At 59.1% G+C, this 20,134-nt stretch overlaps 5 protein-coding genes across 5 annotated transcripts; 3 read left to right on the top strand and 2 right to left on the bottom strand.

The window, feature by feature from the left end:
• Nucleotides 1-793: 793 nt before the first annotated feature.
• On the top strand, nucleotides 794-2,276 carry SDRG_03285 (26S protease regulatory subunit 10B like A). The gene is made up of 4 exons (XM_008608916.1): nucleotides 794-1,637; nucleotides 1,697-1,795; nucleotides 1,859-1,961; nucleotides 2,007-2,276. Exons 1-4 carry the CDS (start codon nucleotides 840-842, stop codon nucleotides 2,195-2,197), a joined length of 1,191 nt encoding a protein of 396 aa, XP_008607138.1. The 5' UTR covers nucleotides 794-839; the 3' UTR covers nucleotides 2,198-2,276.
• Nucleotides 2,277-3,361: 1,085 nt separating this feature from the next.
• On the top strand, nucleotides 3,362-4,555 carry SDRG_03284 (hypothetical protein). The gene is made up of 3 exons (XM_008608915.1): nucleotides 3,362-3,797; nucleotides 3,841-4,383; nucleotides 4,436-4,555. Exons 1-3 carry the CDS (start codon nucleotides 3,417-3,419, stop codon nucleotides 4,505-4,507), a joined length of 996 nt encoding a protein of 331 aa, XP_008607137.1. The 5' UTR covers nucleotides 3,362-3,416; the 3' UTR covers nucleotides 4,508-4,555.
• Nucleotides 4,505-5,638, bottom strand: SDRG_03283 (hypothetical protein). Its single transcript, XM_008608914.1, has 3 exons — nucleotides 4,909-5,638; nucleotides 4,746-4,830; nucleotides 4,505-4,705 (listed from the first exon to the last, which is right to left on the bottom strand). The coding sequence occupies exons 1-3, from the start codon at nucleotides 5,596-5,598 to the stop codon at nucleotides 4,584-4,586; spliced, it is 897 nt and encodes a 298-aa protein (XP_008607136.1). The 5' UTR covers nucleotides 5,599-5,638; the 3' UTR covers nucleotides 4,505-4,583.
• An 87-nt stretch (nucleotides 5,639-5,725) lies between these two features.
• SDRG_03282 (hypothetical protein) lies at nucleotides 5,726-18,482 on the top strand (the record flags this gene model as incomplete). Its single annotated transcript, XM_008608913.1, has 24 exons — nucleotides 5,726-5,851; nucleotides 5,899-5,979; nucleotides 6,028-6,602; nucleotides 6,655-6,898; nucleotides 6,948-7,043; nucleotides 7,089-7,308; nucleotides 7,354-7,562; nucleotides 7,608-8,588; nucleotides 8,637-11,456; nucleotides 11,504-11,806; nucleotides 11,857-12,297; nucleotides 12,347-12,411; nucleotides 12,463-12,859; nucleotides 12,927-12,992; nucleotides 13,042-13,447; nucleotides 13,513-13,775; nucleotides 13,824-15,470; nucleotides 15,515-15,624; nucleotides 15,685-15,862; nucleotides 15,904-16,929; nucleotides 16,977-17,040; nucleotides 17,095-17,393; nucleotides 17,439-17,771; nucleotides 17,828-18,482. 24 exons carry the CDS (start codon nucleotides 5,726-5,728, stop codon nucleotides 18,476-18,478), a joined length of 11,601 nt encoding a protein of 3,866 aa, XP_008607135.1. The 3' UTR covers nucleotides 18,479-18,482.
• Nucleotides 18,483-18,765: 283 nt separating this feature from the next.
• On the bottom strand, nucleotides 18,766-19,965 carry SDRG_03281 (hypothetical protein). The gene is made up of 6 exons (XM_008608912.1): nucleotides 19,896-19,965; nucleotides 19,638-19,848; nucleotides 19,385-19,598; nucleotides 19,127-19,338; nucleotides 19,038-19,081; nucleotides 18,766-18,997 (listed from the first exon to the last, which is right to left on the bottom strand). The coding sequence occupies exons 1-6, from the start codon at nucleotides 19,953-19,955 to the stop codon at nucleotides 18,815-18,817; spliced, it is 924 nt and encodes a 307-aa protein (XP_008607134.1). The 5' UTR covers nucleotides 19,956-19,965; the 3' UTR covers nucleotides 18,766-18,814.
• Between the last annotated feature and the right edge of the window lie 169 nt (nucleotides 19,966-20,134).

Below are 20,134 nucleotides of genomic sequence, written 5' to 3'. Positions count from 1 at the left end.
CGACCGATCAAGCACGTGATTGGGCGGCGGAGGAACGGCGCTGCGATTGCTGTCGGTGGCACAGATCGAAATCACACAAGAGATTGTATAGATGCAGATCTAGCGACTTTTCGATCTGGACACGAGCGTAGGACTTGTGGGAACTGCAGAAGCTATGAGCCATCGTTCGGTGTGGGCTTTGTTGACTGAGGGATGGCAACGTTTCCGACTTCGTTCGAATTCGAGTTGGCCGTTGAAAGACGGGACCAGTAAAGGTGCGAGGGTTTACTGCACAGATACGAGCTCGATTTTTTCTGCAAATCGACTTGGCACAAGCTATGAAAAGGCCGGCAGGAGCTACTACGACAACATTACCTTGTTGATGCAAACGACGTACCCGGGCAGATGGATCTTTGGCGGATACGCAGCAAGAGACACACCTCGGATTGGTCGTCGCCCAAAATAGCGCTTGATGGCCACCAGGATAGATGGCGCGGGTCACGTCGCTTCAAACACGAGTCCGTGGAGCCACCGAGACGACTCGCTCTTCTAGTCATGCGTTGCGCAGCTAGAGCGTACTAGAACCACATTCTGGAATGTCCTTTGTGTCTTTGCAGTAATTGTGTAAATCCTATGTTGTCAATCCACTACTACGATCTTATTGGCCGCGGTCGATGGTTTCTGGGCCTCGGATGTTGCTGTTGTATCTTGAACGACGTGTTGTCATGCTGCCACGTCATGGGTGCCGGTTACGCACGTATCCGGTTAGGCATGAGCATCCGAACCGGTTCAAGTGGCCGGTTAAGTACGAAATCTCGGATCCCGGAGTCCGCATATACTTTGTGGGGCGGACGGTGACGATGAGCAGCAGCAGCACCCCCGAGAGCGCGGAGCGCGACGCGGTGCTCCAGGCCTACCGCGCCAAGGTGCTCGAGCACCGCGAGGTTGAGGGCCGCGTGAAGAGCATGCGCGAGAACGTCAAGACGCTCGTGCGCGAGTTCCACAAGACCGAGGACGACCTCAAGGCGCTTCAGAGCGTGGGCATGATCATCGGCGAAGTGCTTCGCCAGCTCGACGAAGACCGCTTCATCGTCAAGGCCAGCAGCGGCCCGCGCTACGTGGTCGGCTGCCGCACCAAGGTCGACAAGACCAAGCTCAAGAGCGGGACGCGCGTCGCGCTCGACATGACGACGCTCACGATCATGCGCTACTTGCCGCGCGAGGTCGACCCGACCGTGTACCACATGCTCAACGAAGACGCGGGCAACGTCTCGTTCTCGAGCATTGGCGGCCTCAACGAACAAATCCGCGAGCTCCGCGAAGTCGTCGAGCTGCCGCTCACGAACCCAGAGCTCTTTCTCCGCGTCGGCATCAAGCCGCCGAAAGGCGTTCTTCTCTACGGCCCGCCGGGCACGGGCAAGACGCTCCTCGCGCGCGCGCTCGCGTGCAACATCAACGCAACGTTTCTCAAGGTCGTCGCCAGTGCGATCGTGGACAAGTACATTGGCGAGTCGGCGCGCGTGATCCGAGAGATGTTTGGGTACGCGCGCGACCACCAGCCGTGCGTCATCTTTATGGACGAGATCGATGCGATCGGCGGGAGCCGCTTCTCGGAGGGCACGTCGGCCGACCGCGAAATCCAGCGCACGCTCATGGAGGTCTGTTCGTCAATACAGGGGATGATGGGCTCATCATATGCGTCCATGTGGCGTGCTAGTTGCTCAACCAGCTCGACGGCTTTGACTCGCTCGGCCAGGTCAAGATGGTCATGGCGACAAACCGACCCGACATTCTCGACCCGGCACTCCTCCGCCCGGTATGCCATAGTGCTCTTGCATCCAGCGCCAAGATGCTCATCCTCATCGTCATCCTCATGTAGGGCCGCTTGGATCGCAAGATTGAGATCCCGCTCCCGAACGAAGCGTCGCGCATGGACATTCTCAAGATTCACTCGGCGCCCATCACAAAAAAGGGCGACATTGGTACGAAGCCTTGGTCTTGACCACGGGTCTCATGAGAGCGCGTAGACTACGAGTCGATCGTCAAGCTCACGGACGGCTTCAACGGCGCCGACATCCGCAACGTGTGCACAGAAGCCGGCGTCTTTGCGATCCGCGCCGACCGCGAGTACGTCGTTGAGGAAGACTTCATGAAGGCCGCACGGAAGCTCGCCGAGACCAAGAAGCTCGAGAGCAAGATGGACTACAGCAAGGTCTAATCGTACACTGTGCATCCACCAGTCTCGTAACACGAAACACGATAAGAAATGCAACAACATGTTGGGTGCTCATGAGCGGATCCGTGCAGCCCATCGTCTTCCCACGCCTCGGATCGACGCGACGAGGCTTCGACACTCGCATGGCGCCGGCAGACTCAATGCACAAATGAACCGCTTGCACACGGTTGGTTCCTGGTGGTAGCAGCATTTGCAGGCGCAAGGACGCCGTCGCATGGTCGATGACAGATGTACACCGTACGAGGTGCCATGGCCGGCGGTCGAAGCAACGAAAAGACCGGTCGCGCCTGCTCGCTCAGAAGCATGTCGACCATTGTCAGTGCAGCCTCGTGTCGCCTCCAAATGGCTTGGATCGTCGCACGCTGGTCAACGGCCAAGCCGTCGGGAGGAATGCGTCGTCATCGGATCAGAAAAGCCAACCAGATTCGCTGGCCGTGGAACCCGCATCTCGCCACGCCCATTCGCCCGTGAACGACGATCGTCATTAGCTACTTCCTCCCATATCGGCAGCCACAAGCGTCCTCGCCATCGCTCACTCGGCTGGTCGACTTGGGACTGCCGGCGCCTGCCACCCACTGCCAAGCCAGGACGCCTGCCAGCACACGCCGTGTCATCGACCCAATTCGATTCGAAATATGGTCGACCAATCACCGCCAAGCTTCGATGAAATATAAAGATTTCCATACTGTCTCATTTGCAAGTGTTATTATCCAATCTGTCTCTAACACCAGGCTGTCGAGTGCTGCCAACCCATGAGAGCTGTCGACGCATCTAGGGTTGACGCAAGCGGTAGCACATCGCCTTCGTCTACTCTGGCGACGTCGGCTGTTTGCCCCGACACGTCTATCGAGCCGATGGACAGGCCACGAGACAGCCAAGTGCGCAGGAGAGTGGCAGGTGCATGCAACTGTCCCCGTAAACGTTGCCACCCACGTCAACACGGTAGGCTAGCGTAGATGTCGACGTATATATTTTAGTGCAGACAGCTCGCACGCCCACTGCGGCAGCGAGCAGCTAGCTACTAGTGGTGGCAGCGGCGAGTCGATCCCAGTGCAAGCGAGACAGTATTGAGAAAAAATGAAAATGCGAAATATTGCTCACGCGCAGCATACAAAGACCAAGATAACAAAAATGAGATGACCGAGTCGCTTGCACTTGTTTTCCAGCACTTGGTCAAATCGAACAACAGATCGTAACGACCATGATGAAGCGCAAGGTGGTCGACAGTGCGCAAGGGCCCTCGGGCAGCAAGGCCAAGAAGGCGCGACCATCCTCTGTCCTTCCATCGACCTGCGCGTCGGACGCGGCCTTCTTCATGCACCACAGGCCCGAGCTCCTCGACGGCTTGAACCTCGACCTCTTGGACAACATGGTGTACGCACCGCCAACAGCAACGAAGAAGACCAAAGTGCTCATCTGGGACCTTGACGAGACGTTGCTGCTCTTTAGCTCGCTCTGCAATGGCACGTACGCCAAGCGCGCCGGACGCATTGCCGACGCGAGCATGGCCCTCGGCGAAAGCATGATGTGCTTTGTCTTTACCATCCTCGAGAAACACCTCTTCTTTGACGAGCTGGAAAAGGTAGCTTGCATGGCTCGGATGGCGTTGCTGAGCCTTTGTGTAGGAAGACATTGAACACGTGAGCCTCATGACGCGCTACGACGACGGCGTGTGCCTGGACGACTATGACTTCAACAGCGACGCGATGACGCAGGACGCAGTGGGCAGCGCCGATCGGCTCCGCAAGCTCGCGTACCGCTACCGGCGCATTCGGCAGATCTACGAGCGCCTCGAGTCGGTCGCGTTCTTGACGGCCGGGACGCCCGAGGCCGACTTTTGCGCCGACCTCCGCGACTCGATCGATGCGTTTGGCGACAACTGGGGGGCAACAGCGCAGCGCGCGCTGCAAGCGGCCACGGCGCGCGGCTACAAGAACATTGTCGTGACCAACTCGCAGCTCGTGCCGGCCCTCTGCAAGTGCCTCATCTACGACCTGGACAAGTGGTTTCCGCCCGACATGATTTACTCGTCGTCCCACGTTCGAAAGAAGCATTGCTTTGAGACGATTCAGGCGCAGTACGGCCACGAGGACCACGAGTTTATCGGGATTGGGGATGGCCCCGAGGAGGAGTCGGCCAGCAGTGCCTGCGCCATGCCCTTTGTCAAGGTACGAGCAGCATTTGATCTGCGTTCTTAGCGCACATTCTTATTGCTTGCAGATTGCCAGCATCCACGACTTGATCGACCTCGCCGAGATGCTCGAGGCCGATACGCTGCCAACCGGCTTATAGACGACATTGCATCCTCTTATTTTATTATATACACATGCCTGTGCTCCATTGTCTTTGGTGGAGGAGAGGATGATGCTCAGAGAGGCAGACGACCACACTCGGCGATGATGCAGGACGTGATCGGACGCTCGTTGACGGTTTGCAGCCGCCCAACCGCATGGACAGTCTGCAGACCACTGACGACGCGCCCAAAGGCAACTAGCGCATTGTTGGTCGAAGAAGGCTATTCGGAGCGCACCTTTGTTCTTGTCGAGCCACGGTAGCGGTGCAAGCGTGATGAAGAACTGGGCGCCGTTCGTGTGGGGGCCAGTGTTGGCCATCGACTAGTAGTACATTTTGAGATTGCATTTGAGATTGCACTTTGAGATTGCGCTTTGAGGTTGCACTTTGCGAGTACGTACGAGAATGCCGGGCTGGTCGTGCGAGATGCAAAAGGTCTCGTCTTCAAAGACACCGTCGGCAGCAACGACGCAGCCGCCACGCCCGTCGCCTCGGCCGTCGCGCTCGACGTCGCCCGACTGAATCCAGCCGCCAGCAACGATACGGTGCACTGGCAGACCAGCGTAGCCTGAGTCGCAGAGCTTGGCAAAATTCTCGCATGCTTTCGGGCACGTGTCCGTGTAGAGCTCTACGACGACAGGCTCGTCGCGCGGCGTCACGGCGTGCTCGTCGACGACAAACTTCAGATAGCAAAACTCGTGCCCCGACCGCTCGCGGTACGTGCGCCATGCGTCGACGGCCAGCGCTTTGGCTTCTGGCTCTGGGAGCGTCTCGGGCAGGCCGTACTTGATGGCGCAAAACTCGGCGAAAGCTTCGGCCTCGCCAATGTAGGTGTTGCCTGTCGAGCTCGATGCGGCGGACGGCGACGGTGGCACAAATGCGATTGGCGCACTGGCCGGGTGCTGCGGAAACTCCTGGAAGAGGCCTTCCTTGTACAAGAAGGGCGCGTAGTCGACTTCGAGAAGGGCTTTGATCAAGAGCGAGACACCGTCCACATGCTCGCGCAAGGTGAGCGCGAGGTGGCGCATGCGCTGGAAAGCCGGGTCCGACAGGACGCCCGCAACCTCGATCACGACGCTCTCGTCGGCCATCGTTGCAAGATCTGACACCAGGCCATTGGCCGAAATCGAGTCTTTTTTGTGATTGGCGCACAAGATCGCGGCGGGACGTTTTTATTGGTGCGTTGATCGCGACGCTTCCCAACCGGCACACAATACCATGGCCTTTGTGCGCGACGCCGTCACCAAGGCGATCCTGCGCGCGCTGCGCAAGTACCTCGTCCACGTTGAGCAAGAGAGCGTATCGCTCGGTCTCTGGGCTGGCGACCTGACCCTCCAGGATGTGGTAGGCTCACCCCACCTTCTCCATAACTTTGCATTTCGTCATACTAGGAGCTCAAGACGACCGCCTTCAATTCGGCCGAGAGTCCCTTGACGCTCGTGCATGGTGCTATTCGCAGCATCCGTATTCAGGTACATACGCAATTCTGATGCGGACGAAGCGGTAGAAATGCACGTTAGGTCCCCTGGACTTCGTTTTGGCGCCAGCCCGTTCAAGTCAAAATCACCGGCGTCGAAGTCGAAGTCGAGTCCAAGACAAGCCACGACATACAAGCCGAGCTCGATGAAAAGAACCGCAAGGTTCAGGAGCTGCATGCCGACGGCGCAACGACCTCGTCTTGGTCGTCCTGGATGGTCGCGGGTCTCTCAAGCTCGCTCCTCGATCGGCTTCTCAAGAGCGTTGCCGTCACGTTCTATGACGTTCATGTGTTTTATGCTGGCCGCGGATTTCGCCTCGGCTTGACACTTGGCGCCTTCAGCCTCGTCGACCACGCGTCCAAAGCCGACAGCGATGAGCTTCTTAAAGCGGTGACGCTAAGCGACGTGGCCATCTACGTCGACGAAGACGCCAACGAGACAGCCTACCACCTCCTTTCGTCGTTCCACGTGCATTCGTCGTTGCACCAGCCCACCAAAATGTCACCAATTGCCGTCGAGACGCACGTCACAAAGCTGGAGCTGACGCTTCCGCCGTCATTCATCTCCTTATGGCGACAGCAAGCCGCGGCACTGCAGTGCTACGCCCATGGTCGACGGTGGCCCATTCGCTGGTATTATCTTTGAACTGATCAAGACTATGCGTATTAGACACAAGGTTGCGCGTTGGCGCCACTTGCACTGTAAATCCACCCGCAGTGTCGCCCGCGTGCGCTGGCAGTACGCCATCGACCAAGTGCTCTGCCTTTGTCGGCCCCGCGTGCACGTGCCGCCGTCGACCTTGATCATGGCCAGCTACGCGCATCTCTACGCCTCGTGGCTCCAACTCATGCAGGCGCGCAACACCAAAGCGCTGCGGCTCGTCGCTGTCTTGAATGTACTGGAGCTGCAGCTGGTACGTCGATGCGTCGCTTGTACATGTGTTCTTGAGTATTGCGACACAGACAACCCGGGAGATTTTCGAGTGCCAAGCGCAGGCTCAAGGTGCCCGTCAGAGCCAAAAACGTCCAAACGACCTGTCCATCGGAACGCCCTATCAAGTAAAGACTCGGTGGCGTGGAAATATGAGCCAATTGCGGTGCTAGGTGGCTTGGACGTGGGCCCTTGACGAGATCGTGCTTTCTGCTGCATGGAAACGCCTGACCGTATCCAACACGTGGCAGCGGGTGACAGCGACGGGCACCAGTGAGGTGTCGAGCCACTTGGGGCTCCTCACAACCGACATGGAGGTCGATGTCAACCGCGTCACTGGCTCTATCGTGCACAACGAAACCGTTGCACTCCTCGAGGTCCGACCAAGGACAGGTACGCCACTTCTCCGAATTCATTGGAGTCTATTCAATGTGGTAGATGTTGACACGATGCTGTCGCTCTCGTTGCAGGCGACGCCGACGTCGTCAATGATGCATGTCACGCTGACTTCTCTGGACGCGACATGCCACGAAACCTTGCCATCATGTCTGAGCACGCTCCAGCTGCTCGAGCCTGACCCACCTTTTGGTCCACAACCGTCCCAATCGGTCGCCGCGAGCGCATGGACCGTCACATGCTCTGTCCAGGTACAATTACGTGGCATGACATGTCCCATTCACGAAACCGTCTAGACGGGCACACTGCGCGTCATCCTGGCCACTCATATCGTCGAGGCGCACAGCACCGATTGGTATCTTCACATTAACGCCGCGACGCAAGAGTTTCATCATCGCGTCCAGTCTGCGTACGTACTATTGCGTCAGGGCGAAAAAGCATCGCCCGTCGTGGCGCTCGAGGCCGTTGAAATGTCCTACGCTGTCACGGGGCGCGATACCAGCGTCAACATCCAACTAGCCTCCGTGGGTGTCTACGTGACGCGCAGCTTGGTGCAGCTCGTGCAGCGCTATCCCTTCTTATGGGCCTCCACGGCGTCACCGGCACCGTTGCCACGCACGCGGGGCATTGTCAACGTCACGGTGACGCAAGGCGCGCTGCAAGTGCTCCTTCCGCTCTTCATGGGCTATGAGACGACGCCGATGACGGACGAGAAGGCTGGGTTGTTTGAAGAGGTGCCTGCCGAAAGCAAGCTGCTGCACGTGGCGTGGGACGCGCTGCACGGTGCTCTGTGGTCGGAAGGCAGCGACGCGCGGCACGAAGCCAGTCTCGACACACTCGCGCTGACACTTCTCGGACGCGACGTCTTCCGACTGGCACCATTGGCGCCAAGCACCACGGGCGTGTCCTGCACCGTCCACGACACGGTCGACGCACCGCGCCGCTGCAGTCTGCGCACGCAACGCCTCGAGGCGTCGTTCGAGCCCGAGATTCTCTGCGATGTCTTGGGCTATCTCAAAGTGTACTGCGATTTGCTTCCGGCAAGAGCCACGCCGCATCCAGGAACCGCTGCGAACGCCACCGAACTGGAGCTTGCGTGGCATCTGGAACAGTCGACCATTCGTCTCACGCAAGAGGGCGGCTGCCTCAGTACAATCACGCTTCTTGGCACCAACCTCCGACACCAATCAACGTTGGCGATGACGGTCGAGCGCTTCACCGTGCAAGACAGCACGGCGTACGGCAGTGTCCACCACTACTTTATCGTGCCCATGGAGGTACCTTGTTTCTTTGTATGCGTCAATCACGCCGTTGTGTGTCTCTAGTGCGCCTGCGCCGCTGACGTGACAGCGCCGATGCTCGACATGACGCGCTCCGAGACCGATCTCCACATTAGCATGCACGGCCTCCAGTTCACGTGTCTCTACCGCTTCTACCTCGAGTGCTGGAACTACGCGTTTGAGCCCACGGGCGCGTTGGCGGTGCTGCAACGTGCCGTTGAACTGCACTTCCCGTCCGACGCGTCGGCCGCTATACCACAGATCGCTCGGAGTTGCAAGAGCCTGCGCATGTCCCACGTGGCCCTTGTCTTTCCACGGAATAGCGAGTCGGACGACCGGCTCGCGCTCGTCATGGACGAGCTGCTCATGCAGCGGTCGTACGTGGATGTGCCGTGGACGTACGCGGCCGGGCTCCATGCACCGACGACGCTATGGCCTGCGCGGTCGACGGTCGGACACCTTCAACGCGACATACTTGAGATGCGGCAGTGCCGCGCCTACTGCGCCGACGCCGAAGAAGTCTGCGAGCGCTACTGGTCGTTTGCGTTTGGGACTCTCTCGGCGTCCACCCCGTCTGTTGCGACGTCCGAGGCAGCGCACGCCCCGCGCATTACCGCGCACGGAAGCGTGTTTCAGGCGCTCAATCCGGAGTTACGCTGGTCGCTCGTGAGCCTCGAACCCACGACCATTCACTTTGTGCGCGACACGAACGGAGCGGCGACACGGGATCTCTACGTCTTTTCGCCGTCGTTGCGACTCGAGATGGACGTGACCGAGTGGAGTATTCTCCTAAGTCTCTGGTTTGACAACATGGGCGAGTATGCCAAGTTCCCGCGCCCGTTTGTGCAGCACGCTGCGCCAACCACAGCGTACGACGTCGGGCCGCACCCATTTCACGCGCCGTTCAACACTGCCGCGCACTTGGACGCGATCGTTGACGCGCCGTCGTCGACGCCGTGGGAAGTCGGCGTGGTCTGTCCGCGCTGGGAGCTCCAGTTTGAGCTCAAGGACGATGCGCTTGGCCTTGTGCTGTCGCCATTGGTGGTGACCGTCACCGGCACCTACGAGTCGACGTTCTTGACGACGGCGGTGGTGGCTGGCAGCGTCCGCTTGACCAAGCTCGCAAATACTGCCGAGTCGCTGATCGCAATCACGTCGTTCGCACCGTTCACACCCGAGATACCCGACCGGCTTTGCCCGTTTTGGCTTGCAGAGAATGACAGTTGCCTCCGATCCCACGCCTTTCACTTGACGTCGATTCGGTTTCCTTATGGCTACACCATGCTCGGAATGGCACTCGATATCGTGGAGCTCCCGATCGTGAGCGACCCGACGAGTCTCACGTATACGCTCGAGTACTTTTCGACATTCTTCTATGACCCAGCATTCGGGTACCCCTGGCCCAGCACCGAGATGGCCGCGGACGCGAATGGAGACATTATTTGTGTCGGCGCCTTCTTGGCATCGGCAGAGGACGAGCTCGATGGCGTCGATGATGCCACTCCGAACCTTTGGTACTCGCTTCATGTGACCGCCGTGGCCGTGACAGCGCCCGTTACGGCAACGTCCAAGACGCTGGTCGTCACGACGGTGGCGGACGCGCACGTCAGTGTCCACCACACGTGGAATGCCTCGACGTCGAGCTTGCACGTACAGGTGAACGGCGTCGAGGCGTACTTTCTCGAGGCCGCGAAGCGCCGGACCGTCTTGACACCGATAGGGCTCGACTGGCACTATACATCGAGCCTGGATACGGCGCAGACGTCTCACGTCGTGGATGTCAAGCGTTACGACCCCATGTTTCCCGCGTCGCCCGAGCTCACCGTCTATGTCTACGGTCTTCCAAGCGACGTGGCGTTTGTGCAGGCTGTCGCGGACACATATGCGCACATGACGGACGCCTCGGACGACGCCAATGACAATGACAATGATGACAATGACGACCAGGACGAAACGCAAAGCGTTGGGTCGTCGACGACAACGCTGTTTGAGACCATCGAGTCGATCGCCGTCACGCTGCCGTCCCGAGTCTGCTTGATGCTGCTCGATGACGCGCTCCAGTTTCAAAAGCCGCTGTTGATGTTGTTTCTATCGGACGCGTCGCTCAACGCTCTGCGCTTTACAGACACGGACGACGCAACCGCGGTCGCGCTGGAAAAATCGCACTCGAAATTGATGGAGCCCACGTCCGGGCACATGCCGACGCTGTACCTCAAGCTCACGCTGAACATCGCCCTCGACGTCTTCAACAACATTGTGCGCGGGTGGGAGCCGCTCGTCGAGCGGTTCGAGCTCAAGGTCCTCGCCGAAGACGGTCCATGCCGCGGCGCCGGTCTCGTGGTCTCGAGCGCCGACTCGATTCAAGTCAACATCACCGAGTACTGTCTCAACTTGGCCCTCGAGCTCTGCCACGACACGACCCAGACGCCGTCGTCGACCTCTGGCGTCGTGAACCGGACGGGCCGCGTCGTGCGGTACTTTCAGCCGCAGCCCGACGCGCACCAGGTCACGTACCTCGGACCAGCGATGACGGGATCGCTGCACTCGCCTCCGATCGTGAGCGTCCTGTACGAAGACCACATGCTCGAGACAACCGTCGAAAACCAAAATTACTTGCGCGTGCTCTTTCTCAACTACGACGCGCCGCTCGAGCCGCTGCGTCACGCGCTCGCGTCCAATGCCGCGGCACTCACATATGACATGTCGCTCCAACTTCGCGGGTTTCGCTGGCTGCACCACGTCGACGTGAGCCAAAGCGGCACGTTTCTCTTTGATCTGATTCCGGACGACGACGACGTCGGCGCGCTCGTGGCCACAAGCCCATGGATCCGCGCCGCCTTGCGCTGCGTTGTCGGCATCACCAAGGTCCTCTCATACTCGTGTCGTACGCCTGCCTCTCAGACTTTGAATAGACGCGGTATGGCCAAACGGTTGCCCTCCAGAGCCAGTTTGAGCTCGTCAACGCCACGTCGTTTGTGCTCGGGATCCGCCTCGGCAACAGCAAACACCTGAAAGAGCCACTGGGTCGAGCGCAAGCCCACGCGACATCGCTACAGCCGTCGCAAGTCTATTATGTACCGTTGCAGCCGCTGTTTGAGTACGCTGACACATCGCGCGGCAAGCACATTGGATACCTCTACCTCATGCACGTACCCCATGGTACGACGGGGAGCGTCACGGCCATCGAAGGTGACAGCATCGACCTTCTCCACCTGGTACAAATGCCATTGTCATCCCATCGTAACGAAGAATATATGGGATCTAGATGACCGATACGAAGGCCTCGTACATCTACCCGTGCAGCGCCAAGGTGCACCTGTGCATTGAGGTTGCTGAGCGGTCACCTCTTGCCGAGCGGCGCAGTCGGTGGAGCTTCTTTGCCAAAGATGAGAGTAGCACCAGTGCAACACCAAAAACCGGTGCCAACCTCACACGCCTTGTGCTCCACGCACCCTTGACGCTCGAGAACGCGCTGTGCGTAAACATTGTGTGCTGCGTCTACCGCCTTGTCGTGCACCATGGCAAGGCGACCAAGGACATTGTGTGGGAAGGCTCGATCAAGGTGGGCGGCGTCGCTTACATTTACTCGTCGACCATGCAAGACGTACTCTACGGCAGTGTCCTACTCCCGGGTCTCCAGTGTGAAAGTACCAAACCCGTCACGTTACATGTCCCGCCACCGACGTCGTTGAAAGATCACCGCAAGGTGCCTCCTACACCAAGGGTGCAGAACACCTGGCCATCATGCGAGGTAGGTCGACGTGGTCCTCGAACTCAACGACAAGCGGTCCCGCAACACGACCCGGTCGCTCAAACTCAAGTACGAACGCTTGCTTGGAGCTTTTGCTGACCTTATATATCGTCGGAGTAGGATCGAGCACCTTGTGGGGGGCGGTGGGCAGCGAGCGATTGTACTGTATGCGCCCTACTGGCTCGTCAACTATACGCCGTACGCGCTCCAGTACAAGCAAGAGACACGGCATTATCAGGTGGCGGGCAGCGCGGGGGCGGAAGACCGGCGCCGAACCTTGGACGAGCGCTGGATGTGGAAAAGTCTGCTGCGAGACTTGCATTGCACGTCGTTTCTGACCGAGTCGGAGCAAGATGAGACGTGTATGCACGTGGAAACGGCGGCCACCGGCGAGCTCTGCGGCTGCCCGTCGCCGGCGTGCGCGGGTCGGCGCTCAGCCCGCTTTGCGACCATGTTTTCGTTTAGCTCGGCTGCGTTTGATGATGTCTCGGCGTTCGCCAACAGTCTTTGCATCAAGGTACGGGATTGTTGGCCAGACTTGATGGCGTGATGACAGATCCGCTTGATGTCTTACCACTGGCTAGTGCCCCAAATACACCTGGTCTAAGGGCTTCTCGCTCGAGGCGCTCGGCATCGACCAAGTCGTCGAGGTATGTCATCGTGACATACCCGACGGTTTCATGTAGACCGCTATTGTAGCTCAAAAATTCGTCGGGCGTGATTCCCGTCAGCGCCCGCGTCTCCTTAGGACCGGACGTGTTTTACCGCACCAAATGCGTCACCTTTACGCCTCGGTACCTCGTCTTCAACCAGCTACACGCCGCCCTCGCGCTCTACGATGCCCACGACAACCTCAACATGACGATGGCGCCGAATGACGCCCAGCCGTACCATCCGTCGTCCAAAGTCCCTGTCAAAAAACGAGCGCTTGTGAGTGCGCAGTACGTGCTCGCCAAACAAGCGCCACGGTACCGGTCAGGCAAGTTTGGCATTGCGACCACAGGTCCCTTGGACGTGACGGTCGCGAGTCTTGTTGACGCACCCGCGTCGCCCGCGTCACGCAAGGATGCCAAGCGTGGGTTTGCAGAGACAAAGGCCGCCGACGGTATGCCCTGCTTTTCCTACGACCTTTGCCATCGGACGCGTGAATGATAACGTGGCATGACGTAGGCCACACGATCACCGTGCGGCAACATAGCATGTCAATGGACGTTGTCCGCGTGCACTCGCGCTTTGTCGGCTCGACGGTCCTCACGGTCTTTCGTCCGTTGGCATCGTCGGCGGAAATCGGCTACCGCATTGAAAACCAAACCTCCAACCACCTGCTATTCTATCGCCAAGCGAGCGTCGAGGGGCCGCGAAACGCATGGCAGGTGCTTCGCCCGGGGGCCGCTGCGCTCTTTACGTGGCCCGAACCCATGGCGCCCCACCAGGTACGCTCTCGCGTGGTGCGTATGTCTACCTATGGATCGATGGAATAGCTGAGCGCGTCACTTCGCAACGACGACGCGCGCGCGGTGACCCGGCCCAAGCACTTTTTACTCTCGTCGCGCGGACCCAAAAAAGACGTGCGGTACATCGACACCCCAAAGACCTTTGGGCGCACGATCCTCGGCGAGCGTCGCGGTCTTGGTCTCGACGACGTCGACGCGATCGCACTGGATGTGCTCAATCTGCAAGTCGCCATCCCCAAGCCAACGCCACGGCTTTCCGAAGAGACGCCAGCCGCATTTGATAGTACCAAGGTCTCATCTGGGCTTCCGCACCTCAACTTTCCCACAACTTCGATGTTTCAGAAACCAAAACGCGCCGTGAGCTACGCGCGCATCGACGGTGACGGCATGACGCGCGTGCTTCGACTTCGTGAGAGCGCGACGCTTGACGACGAGCGCTCGTATTTTCTCAAAGAGGAAGTTCGCATGCAGCAGACGCTGCTGTCGATGCTCGCGCTGCAGCACACGCGGGCGTTTGCAGCGCTGCAAGCCCCGACGCTGCCACGACGCCGCAGCGTTGAGCTCGAGTCGGTCGAAGCTCCCCGGTCGTCGGCGCACCACCGGACACGATCAAGTCGGCGCAATAGCTTTAGCGGACTCGCCGAGCTCTCTGCGGCCTTGGACGCAGCGCCGAAAGAACCCTCTTCGATCTTCAATTCGACGACCCCCGAGCCGTCGACAGCGACATCGCGCTTTGCGTCGGCGGTCGCACCGCACCCGTCCATGGGCGCCGATCCCGACCCGTTCTTGCATCAACTGCATGCCCGCATTGCGTCGTTTATGTCGCGACCCATCTTTGAGACGGTCGACCAAGTACTGGTCACGGTTGTCTCGGCCATGGGCTTGCAGGCTTCGGTGGCATCCGAGATGTGCCACCCCTACGTCGCCTTGTCGATTAGCGCACCGGGCAGCAACAGTAAGCGCAAGACGGGGGCTCAAAAAACGTACTACATTGAGCGCTGCCACGAACCGAGCTGGTACGAGCAAACGTTTCTCTTCGATCTCGACGGGGCTGAGAATGCGTCGCTCGAATTGGACATCTTGTCGTACCACGCGTTATCGGCCCACCCCGTGCTCGGGACGGCAACGCTGCCTCTCCGAGATTTCGATGAAAGCAACACTGCGCTCACACTGCCGCTGCTCCAGCACCACGAGACAAAGAAGGCGACGGAGGTGACCGTCGGCAGCATTGACATTCACATAGCCGTGTGTCGCTCGACGCGCGGACTGCTGTCCCATTGGTACGAGCGGCTCAAGACGCAGACCCGATTGACGAGCGAGGGATTGGTGTACGTACGTTCGCGCCTCAACCGGATCGCAAAGGAGCGCATCCTCGAACACAAGCGCAAGCTGCATACGAGCGCCGAGGCCAAGCCCTCCAAGCAAGAAATGACCGAGAAGGCCAAGCAACTGCTGCTCAAGAAGAAGGACAAACTCGTGGCCCAGAAAAATCGGCTCAAAGTCAAGTGGCACGAACAGCTGCACAACTTGCAGCACCACCACATGAACGACACGCTCCAGACGCTCAAGGTCGCGGCCGAGACGCGCATTTTGCGCCGCCTGCACAAATCGACGAAACCGACGCCAATGGGCAGCCTCCAGCGGGTCAAACGGCTCTTCTCCAACAAAGACGGGGTACGCAGGACGCAGCGCTGCCGGTCGCTTAGAAATATCCTTAGGAGACGAACGCGTCGTCATCGCCAACGCATGCTGCCCGCGGTGCGCATCCGTCGCGCAACGTCAAGCAAGTTGACGCGGCATCGATTGATCACGTCACCGAGGTCAAATCGTACGTGCACTTTTTGTGAAACGGTCGGATCTGTCACGATGACATACCACGCGAGTGTAGGCAATTCGAGCGGCTCGTACGGCGCGGCGGCACACTTCGTGTGGTGATTCTTGAAGGCCGAGGGTTTGCTGGCAAAGGCGACCGCGTACGCTGCAAGCTCACGTCCGAAGGCGCTACGTTCAAGACCAACAAAATCAAGGGTGACGATACGATGCAGTGGCGCCAAAACTCGTTCGAGGTATTGCCCGTCGAGGCTTCCATCGGCTCATGACATGGTAGATGCAGTTACGACGACAGCGCGGCTCCGTCACCGTCACCGTGCTCAACGCGGGCACGGCCAGTGGCGAGGTGCTGCTTGGCATGCTCCACTTGTCGATTGAAGCGATCATCGAGTTTTGCGTGACCCGGGGTACGTCGATCACGGGGTGGTTCCCGTTGGTTCACCCCAAGGACACGACATCGCTGGAGAAAGACCTCGAACAGCTCGTGGGCACGGAGCGCATTGGTGGTGGCCTCGGCTACTCGATGCCGTCGACGACGAGTCCGTGCTTGCGGCTCCAGCTCCAGTATGAGCTCGCGCCCACCTCGTTTGTCGTGGGCACGATGCTGCGCTACGCCAGCATCCATCTGCGCGAAGTCGCCTTGTCGCTCTCGGCGCAGGTGTACCCGATCTTTTCTCTGGCCTCCGCGCCCCGCCTCGAGATGCAAGAAGTGCTCCGCGTCTCGTTTGATACAGTGGATGCGTATGCGCTGCAGTCGACCAAGCAGCGCCGCGTCGCGATCGACGTCGACGGCTTCCAGGTCGACAACCAACGCAGCTTTAGCCACCAAGTGGGCCTTCCTGTTGTCCTCTCGCGCGCAGCCATGACGCCCGACCCGCTCTTCCATGCGACGTGTGTGCAGCATGTACCCAAGGGAAAAGCCGTCGATGGTCTCGTACATCTCGAGTTTATTGCGCTGCAGCTCCAGGACATTGATTTGACGTTTGACGAAGCCATTTTGCGCACGCTCTATGACATTCTCGACCGCCTCTACGACAAGCACGCTGCGCATCTCTCGCCGCGTCCACCCTCGGCGCCGCGCAACGTGTACATTGCCCATCTGGAAGTGAGTCCGTTCCGCGCCAACATCACCTTTCGCAAGTCGTACACGGCAGAGAGCAGCGCGTATCTGCGCCAGCATTTCAAAAGCTCATTCACGCACTCGTTCGCGGCCGGTCTGGTCAACGTGGCCAAAAGCATCGAGAATGCGCCACTGCAATTTTCGAGCTTGCTCATTCGGCACGAAATCACCGACGCAGCACATGTAGGACGCGTTGAGAATACGGAGGAGAATGAGGCTTTGTGCGGTAGGTGCGCGACGTTGTGCTCGACCACTACACGACAAGCCTCTTGCGACAGCTGTACAAGCTCGTCGGTACGGCTGAACTTTACAGAGAAAACGTTGTTGACTTGTGCTGGATGGGCGTAGGCGCTATGAACTTTATGGGCAATCCCGTCGGGCTCGCCGCGAGCGTTCGCGATGGCCTCACCGACTTTGTCGTTGCACCGTACTTGGGCATGGCACGCTACGGGGCGCGGGGGCTCCTCGGGGGCATGACCCGGGGCACGCTCTCGCTGGTGGGGCACACGGCGTTTGGCGTGCTCGACACCACGTCCCGTCTCACGACTGCCATGGGCAACTCGGTCATGTCGCTCTCCCGCGATCGCGTGTACGCGGCCAAGCGCACCTTTTTTGCTTTGGCGCGTCCGTCGTCTCGGCGCGAGCAAGTACGTGCTCGCTTGTCTGAACCTCAATTTTTCATGTTGATCTAGCTCAAACTGAACGTCAACAAGCTCCAGCACGACATGACCGGTGGTCTCCTCGGCGGCCTAACCGGTCTTCTCGTCGACCCAATGCGTGGTGCGCAAAATGGACCGCGGGGGCTTTTCGTCGGCGTCGCCAACGGCCTCTCGGGCGTCGTTGTCAAGCCCGTCGTTGGCGCCATCGACCTCACGACGCACGTCCTCGAAGGCCTTCGGGACGTCGCGGGCTTGACATTTGATAGCAAGCAGATCACAGAAGAGCGTCGGCGGAAGCGCATCGCCCACACCTTTGGCGGCGACGGTCGGCTTTTACCCCACGACCCTGTCTGGAACTGGGCCAAGGTACGTTTCTCACAAGAAAAATGACCATTTTCAAAAGAGACAACTTGTCTACTTAGGCACTGCTCGTGTCGTTCGATCCGATCTCAACGACGGCGACTCCACGGGTTCACATCCAGGTTGGTGACGTTTTTGAGAAAGGCCAAGTGCTCTGGACGACTGCGTTCAAAAGCGCACCGGGCGAGTACCTCGTGGTCGTCGTCCGAAAAAGCGAATTGCTCGCGGCTACCGTCGCAGCAGCGCACTGGCAGCAGCCGACGCTGAAATGGCGACTCCCAAAAGACTATGTGCACGGCGTCGCGCTACACAAGTCGGGTGGTGTGACCCGTATCGTGCTCTACGTCCACAAGCCGCCAAGTGCAGAGACCCAAGTGCACATCGGCACGGTGCCCTGGGAAGACTCGCGCAACTTTGAAAACGACGAGCGCAAGCTCCTCGATTTGTTTACTTTTCTGAGCCGGTCGTACCACGTCGTGGGCGGGAAACCCGGGGCACCGGACGTGGTCTCGCCGCTCCAGAAATTTGCGTTCGAGCGCCTCCTCGGAACACAAGAGATGCTCAAGACGCAATACTGCTTGCACGCAGCTGATAAAGACGCGCTGGCGGCGACGCCATGGACCAGATCGGACGACGACGAAGCGAGACGGCCGCTGTGGAAGTCGCTCAAGCAGCACGAAGAGCGGGACGCGACCCAAGTCGACATCATGTAGCGTCCACGGACGCATCCTCAAGTGCGTCACCCCAAAGCACATGTATCAGGACACAGCCATAAATTATCTACACCACAAACGTGGCTCAAGTATCGAAGCGTCTTCAGTCGATGCCCCATTTCCCTATAACTTCGAGCTACAGCGGGAGACAGATCATGCTGGCGGATTCGTCATAACGTCAGCTAAAGCAAGTTAATCGTCGTCGTTAAACCCCGTATCAGGTTGGCCGTAAAAGCAGACTCGTGCTCCCAGAATGCCGCTAACTACAGTCACACGTAGCATATGCACAAGTTGTCATACGACTTCTGCATTACAAAAGCAACGTTATAAAGATGACTATGTCTGTGGCTCAAACGACGCATGCGTCTCGGCGTACTTGGCCAAGAGGTGGTCGCCACTCGTGATGGGCGGCAACGGCGTGCCGCGGTCGACGCAGGACGGCAAGCACGAGACGACGCACGTGAAATTGGGCTCGTAAAAAAACGGAACCGAGTAGCGTTCACGCCCCACGCGGTTGACCTACAAGCCGTCAGGCGCTGTGTCTAGGAGAGTAGCGTACGACACGATGGCGCGTCGACTTGAAGAGGCCGTTGGTCCACCGCTCTAGCAACATCGTCAGCAGCAGACAGCATTTGCATGCAAATCTACCGCCCAGATCGCCAATGTTGACAATGAAGCAGTCGGCGCGCGGCGGCACGGCCACCCAGCGCCCTTGCAGCTCAATCTCGAGACCCGATTGGTCGTCCGTCGAGAGGAGCGTGAGGAGACCATAGTCTGAGTGCGCGCCCGCGCCAAAGACACCGCCGTCCACGTCCGACTTGTGGTCGCTGTAGTGGAGCAAGCGCAGAGCCGCCATCGGGCTACATCGATATAATCGTTGACCAATCGATACAGCAGTGAGAATACCGATCAAACATGCCAGGCCCGTCAAACGCGCCGGGAGCACCGGCGGCCTCGGCGAAGAGCTGAGCAACGTGCCAGCCCAAGGCCGACATCGCGTCAAAGTACTTGGTCATTATTGGGCGAAAGCGCGGGTGCGTAGACGCGTCCGGGAAGACGTTGGGGCCATGAAGAGGCAGGCCATAGTCTTCTGGTACGGGCTCGCGGCAGATGTAGTACCCTTTGAAATAGTCAACAACGGACTCGGAGGCGCTGCTACCTTCTTTCGTGTCGCCCTGGGTTTGCACGGCCGGGTCCAGCGTCTCTTCGCTCATCGGCGTGTAGCCGCGCATGTGCTCGTTCGCCAAGACCTTGCGTTTCTCCTGCACGGGTTGCTGGAAGAAGTGGTGCATCTCGGCGTAGACGTCGTCGAGGAGGGCCGCGGGGATGCCATGGTTCGAGAGGTAGAAGAAGCCCACCGTGGTGCACGCCTAGACGAAGTACTCTAAGTCGCTAAGCTCCGAGTATGGCTACATACGTGGCGCAGCTGGGTGCTGGCATCGCTGGCGAAGCCGTCGACGACCGGGATCTCGGTCATTTTTGTATTTGAGATGTTTGTCGAATGGTTCATCTCGTCGGGGATTGGCTGGTTTTATGGATGGGGAGATCCATCCAATCAGCGCGCAAGGGCAACTTCAAGGCCAAGCAGGCTTCCGTGTTGCTTCGTGCTGCAGCTTAGAGTTGCTGCGCTCTCATCGACGGACTCGACGCCAGAGC

Source organism: Saprolegnia diclina (assembly GCF_000281045.1).
Source record: "Saprolegnia diclina VS20 unplaced genomic scaffold supercont1.8, whole genome shotgun sequence".
NCBI classification, from domain to species: Eukaryota; Oomycota; class Saprolegniomycetes; order Saprolegniales; family Saprolegniaceae; genus Saprolegnia; species Saprolegnia diclina.
Note: the sequence above shows the minus strand (reverse complement) of the source record. Positions and strands in the feature narration are given on the sequence as shown.

Excerpts from the sequence above, each read along its gene's own strand:
- SDRG_03281 (XM_008608912.1), bottom strand. The coding sequence starts at position 19,955 with ATGACCGAGATCCCGGTCGTCGACGGCTTCGCCAGCGATGCCAGCACC. Across the intron at positions 19,849-19,895 it reads CCAGCACCCAGCTGCGCCAC|GCGTGCACCACGGTGGGCTT; the intron begins GTATGTAGCCAT and ends TACTTCGTCTAG. Across the intron at positions 19,339-19,384 it reads GGGCCTGGCATGTTTGATCG|CCCGATGGCGGCTCTGCGCT; the intron begins GTATTCTCACTG and ends ATATCGATGTAG.
- SDRG_03284 (XM_008608915.1), top strand. The coding sequence starts at position 3,417 with ATGATGAAGCGCAAGGTGGTCGACAGTGCGCAAGGGCCCTCGGGCAGC. Across the intron at positions 3,798-3,840 it reads TCTTTGACGAGCTGGAAAAG|GAAGACATTGAACACGTGAG; the intron begins GTAGCTTGCATG and ends GCCTTTGTGTAG. Across the intron at positions 4,384-4,435 it reads GCGCCATGCCCTTTGTCAAG|ATTGCCAGCATCCACGACTT; the intron begins GTACGAGCAGCA and ends TATTGCTTGCAG.
- SDRG_03285 (XM_008608916.1), top strand. The coding sequence starts at position 840 with ATGAGCAGCAGCAGCACCCCCGAGAGCGCGGAGCGCGACGCGGTGCTC. Across the intron at positions 1,638-1,696 it reads TCCAGCGCACGCTCATGGAG|TTGCTCAACCAGCTCGACGG; the intron begins GTCTGTTCGTCA and ends GTGGCGTGCTAG. Across the intron at positions 1,796-1,858 it reads ACCCGGCACTCCTCCGCCCG|GGCCGCTTGGATCGCAAGAT; the intron begins GTATGCCATAGT and ends ATCCTCATGTAG.
- SDRG_03283 (XM_008608914.1), bottom strand. The coding sequence starts at position 5,598 with ATGGCCGACGAGAGCGTCGTGATCGAGGTTGCGGGCGTCCTGTCGGAC. Across the intron at positions 4,831-4,908 it reads ACGACCAGCCCGGCATTCTC|TCGATGGCCAACACTGGCCC; the intron begins GTACGTACTCGC and ends ATGTACTACTAG. Across the intron at positions 4,706-4,745 it reads GTGGCTCGACAAGAACAAAG|TTGCCTTTGGGCGCGTCGTC; the intron begins GTGCGCTCCGAA and ends ACAATGCGCTAG.